The sequence below is a fragment of the Brassica oleracea genome, chromosome C3 (genome assembly GCF_000695525.1).
Source record: "Brassica oleracea var. oleracea cultivar TO1000 chromosome C3, BOL, whole genome shotgun sequence".
NCBI lineage: Eukaryota > Viridiplantae > Streptophyta > Magnoliopsida > Brassicales > Brassicaceae > Brassica > Brassica oleracea.
The window spans coordinates 41,156,825-41,161,195 of NC_027750.1; the positions used below are offsets into that span (position 1 = coordinate 41,156,825).

General features: G+C 41.6%; 1 protein-coding gene across 1 annotated transcript in view; it reads left to right on the forward strand.

The window, feature by feature from the left end:
* The first annotated feature begins 4,127 nt into the window (after positions 1-4,127).
* The window catches only part of LOC106330624, a 2,976-nt gene continuing 2,732 nt past the window's right edge, over positions 4,128-4,371 (forward strand). Inside the window, exon 1 of the mRNA XM_013769063.1 lies at positions 4,128-4,211. Coding sequence (XP_013624517.1) covers positions 4,128-4,211 — 84 coding nt within the window. The remainder of the gene's footprint in view (positions 4,212-4,371) is intronic.

Genomic DNA, 4,371 nt, shown 5'->3' on the forward strand with positions numbered 1-4,371 from the left:
ATTTCCGCAGATAAATGTTAAATTTCCGCGGATAATCATGAAGATCGAGAAAAATGGAATATCTCCATTTTCGAGTTATGACGGCTTAAGGGTTAAAGAGGAAAGCTCAGACCGACCTTGGAGAGAGTATATAAGGAGTTCTAGGCGAGAGGCACAAGGAGAGAACTTTTTCAGAGCAAACTTAGCACTTAGAGCATTCAGGCAACTTTCCGTTTTTGTTATCTTGAGCTGCGACTCAACAAGGTTTTGCAGTCTTACGTTGTTAGAACTAGGAATCTCGCCGACAGCTCTCGTAGCCGAGGCTTTTACCTTGTTGTAATGCTCATACGCAAATTCGGAATAAGACTTCTTTTTGCTCTCTTTTTACGATTTCTTATTTTTCTCGTCTTTATTTCGTGTTCTGATTGCTTGGCGCGTGGTTTAGCAGATATCTGGGACCTCTGGGAAATTAAGATTTTCTTAAATTTCCTAATTTAAACAAAAATCGACAGTGCGAATTTCGGTTCCCGCAACAATGTTGTATGACACTTTTGGAAGCACAACGAAAAGACCCGAAATTGGGCGAAAAACCCTAATTTCGGTATTATGAATTTTTTTTGGAAAGCCGGAGGCTCGGGAAATATTTTCCTTCAAGATCAGAGTCCAAGTGGATTTTATTAAAAATATTCAGTGCATCAGAACAGGGTAGAAAAATATTTGAGATTGATCGCGGGACAAAAATTCACCGGAAATGTCAAAATCAGACGAATGGATCGTGAAGCACGAGGTGGCTTGAGGTGTGTGTGTTCAGGACGTGGTGTCAAGCTCCTGGCAGTGTGTGTGTCAAGGGAAGGATGAGGTGCTGCAGTACATGAAACTTGTACATGCAAGTAGACATGTGGAGCACGAGGTGGATCAGCCAATCACGAGGTGTCGCGATGCATGCGACCAGGCCATGCGGCCAGAGATGTGGAGGACGTGCTGTCTCCTTGCATGGAGCCAGTCCATGCATCCAGACAGGTAGAGGGCGTGGTGTCATCCTGCATGAGACTGAGACATGCAGCCAGCCATGGGGAGCACGAGGTGTCGCCGCGCATGCGTCCGGAGCCATGCGAAGCGACACACGGGCAGCCACATGGCTTGAATCTGATTGGCTGCTCATGTCCATAAATATCCCACGGTCCCCTCTCATTTCAACACATCCAGAACACATCAAAGTCAGGTCAAAGCGTGAGAGAGAAAGCAAAGAAAAAAAGATCGAGTTTCGATAGTTTTCGAGAGATTTAGGCAGTTTTCGAGAATAGCTACTCTTCCGATTTTTAGTCAGCACCGGGAGAAGGTTCTGTTCAAGTGAAGAGAGATCAGATCTAGTGGAGACCAGTTCAAGACCATTCTGGACGTGGGTCTATTTGAGAAGGTCGAGATAGGGTTCGGATCGCAGAAGTCGGGTTTGGGGTCAAGGCCACGGTCAACCAAAAACTGTGAGTTAATAATTGAGGTTATGTTAATAGCATGCTTGTTATTACTTGAGAATCGTAGTAGCATGATAATGGTTAAGTTGATTGGTTAGTTAGCGAATGCGGAATGCTTAGATGATATCGCTAAGTTGTGGATAGTTAAGTATTATGGAATTAGTCTTTATGCTAGATTCTGGAATATGATTGATTGTGTTAATTTGCGACTAATACTAGGAACCTTGTGTTATTTTTACCGGGTTTAGTATTAATCATATATTGGCCATATAGCATTTGTGTAACCCACAATGCTAGGCGTGTTTGAGGTGGAATGTGTTGATTGTGTGGTGACTATTACTATGAACCTTGTGTTATTTTACCGGGTTTAGTATTAGTCATATATTCGCCGACAACATTTGTGTAACCCACAATGCTAGGCATATTGGGGTGAATTAGTGTTCCTTCAGACCTCGTACCTGGCGGATTCAAGGAAACCCCTTATTCGCGGGATCGGGAAGACTCAGATAGACGGGGTGATGGCCTATGGCTGAGTGATTACACGACGGTGTAATGTGGCCGTGACCCGAAGGACTGTGGGCTGTCGCGCGGTGACCCGAAGGACTGTGGGCCGCGATTGGTTGAAAGTTCCTTCTTCTGGCCTTTGTGGTAGGGAGATAGGATATTGCCGATAGTGAAGGAGGAACCTAACGTCACCAGAGCCCGAGTTAATTATATATATTATATCGTGTTGTGGGTTGTTAAACCCTGGTTTAAGTTGAGGTTGAGTTTGGTGATGAGCTAGTAATTAGCATAATGCTAGTTATCTTGCCATCGTTTACTGCTGCGTATTTCTGATATTGCGTATGTTATTGAATTGTTTTATTACGTGAACCTCTCGCTTTAGATTGTTTGGGGTAGGATAGCGAGGGGTTATATTTGTTAGTTGGGGATTGTAACTCGCTGAGTAATGCTAGATTACTCACTCCTCACTCGTTGTTTTCAAGTGACCAGTAGTGAGCTTGTTGAAGTCGCGGGAGGCTAGGCTGGAAGGTGTAGATTTGCATCTTTTTGGTTAAAGCATTTTCAGACTATAAGTATGTATCTTTTTCACTCTTGGCATGCCACCGCTTGTATAATATTTTGTGTGTTGCGAACCATATGAAATAAATAAAGCGATATTTTGTGTAAATGCCTTGTTGTTTCTGATATTAGCTTGTCCAGGCTAACACAACGTCAGATTGGGGTACAGGTTGAGAAGCCTTAGGCTTTGGTCTGACAGGACGTGTTAGTGGGCGGACTGGCCTAGTTGCGAACTGCACTTTTCGTGACCTTGGCCGGATCGGCCGTTAACCCGTCATGTAGCGCTCCCGAACCTTGGTAGACGGTCGGCCCATTGGTCATGTTCTTGTTTGATTATTGGCTGGTGGTTCAACCTATGCCTAGAACGGTTTGGGGGTGTTACAGGTGGCTTCCAGCAAGGTTTGCTATTTCTCTTCCTCTAATCTTCGCGTCAATAGCTTTATTTACCAGTCAAGTTGTAAGGTTGAGGATATTATCAATACCTAGCTAGCCACTCTTGCGATGTCACGAGAAGTCCGGCATCCGAGGCAACCCGGGAAAGAACATCCTCTATGGTAAACATCAATGGCTGAGAACTTGGAATGATTTTGTAAAGATTGCGGAGCAGTCTAGCGGATGGTGTCGGTTAAGTGGACGTGCAAAGTTAGTCTTGTAATGTTTTGATTTAGAAAAATTTTGGTTGAATTAAACTTTTAACCAAAACTAAAATTTCGGTTTAACCGGTTAATTAATAATATTAAGTATTTAAAAAAAAATCCTTAATCAATACCACATATACATTTTCTATTCACTTATATATCACTTACCACATGTAATATTTTTGCAAAATTTATCCAAAAAACCTAAAAAATTACAAAAAAAATTTAAAAAATATTCTAAAATTCGAGAAAACCTAAAATATTTAAAATCCAAAATGAAAAAAAAAAGATATATATATATATAGACAAAACCCCGAGGAAAAACTATAAATACTTGAAAATACAACAAATATACTTCTAACTACTAAAAATCTATAAATACCAAAGGGAAAAAATATACTCGAATAACCAGAAATTTAAATATAATACTGTCAAAATATATCCAAAACTCCAAATATATCTTAAAAATTCATGAAAACAAAAACTAAAAATTTAAAATATGTTATGATACCAAAAGTAACTTGCCGTCGTGAGCGATGGACTCCGCGTAGTGGGGTTTGTGATTTATGATGTTTTCTGTCATAGGATGAGTCATCCATGACATCCTTATCACAAAAGAATATCCAAGCAAGATGTTTATCTCATTTCTGCTTTTAGCTTTCACTTTACCTTTCCAGCTGTTAAGACATGTCATTGTTAGACCGTTAGCTGCTCTTTGTCATTTAGTATTTGTACCCCTGCAATAGCAGAAGAAACTCATCAGAATAATATCATTTCCAAATCACTAAAACTCTCTGTGTTATCTCTCTCAAGAATCTTGTACCTTCGAAGTGATTATTCTCATCTACAAGCTCCTTCTAGGCTAGCATTCACCATACTTAGAACTAGCGGTTAGTTCCTAGTGTGGATTATCTATCCCTACTGATATCTATTGTTTCATTGGTATCAGATTTCATCGGTTCTCAGACCTACGACGATGGTAGAAACCAGACTTCAGGAGCGGTCGCTGACGGAGCAAGTCGACGAGATCCCATCCCTCCATGACCTCTTAGCCGCTGAAGTCAAAACCCAGTCCGACTCCATGAACTCACGCTTCGACCGACTTGAAGCAATGATGTTCAACCACATCTCCGCCCTTCAAGCCACCGGAAAAGCCCCGATGGACCCTGGACTTTCCCACCCTCCGACACCCATCCCCAACAACCCCGACCAAAACCCAC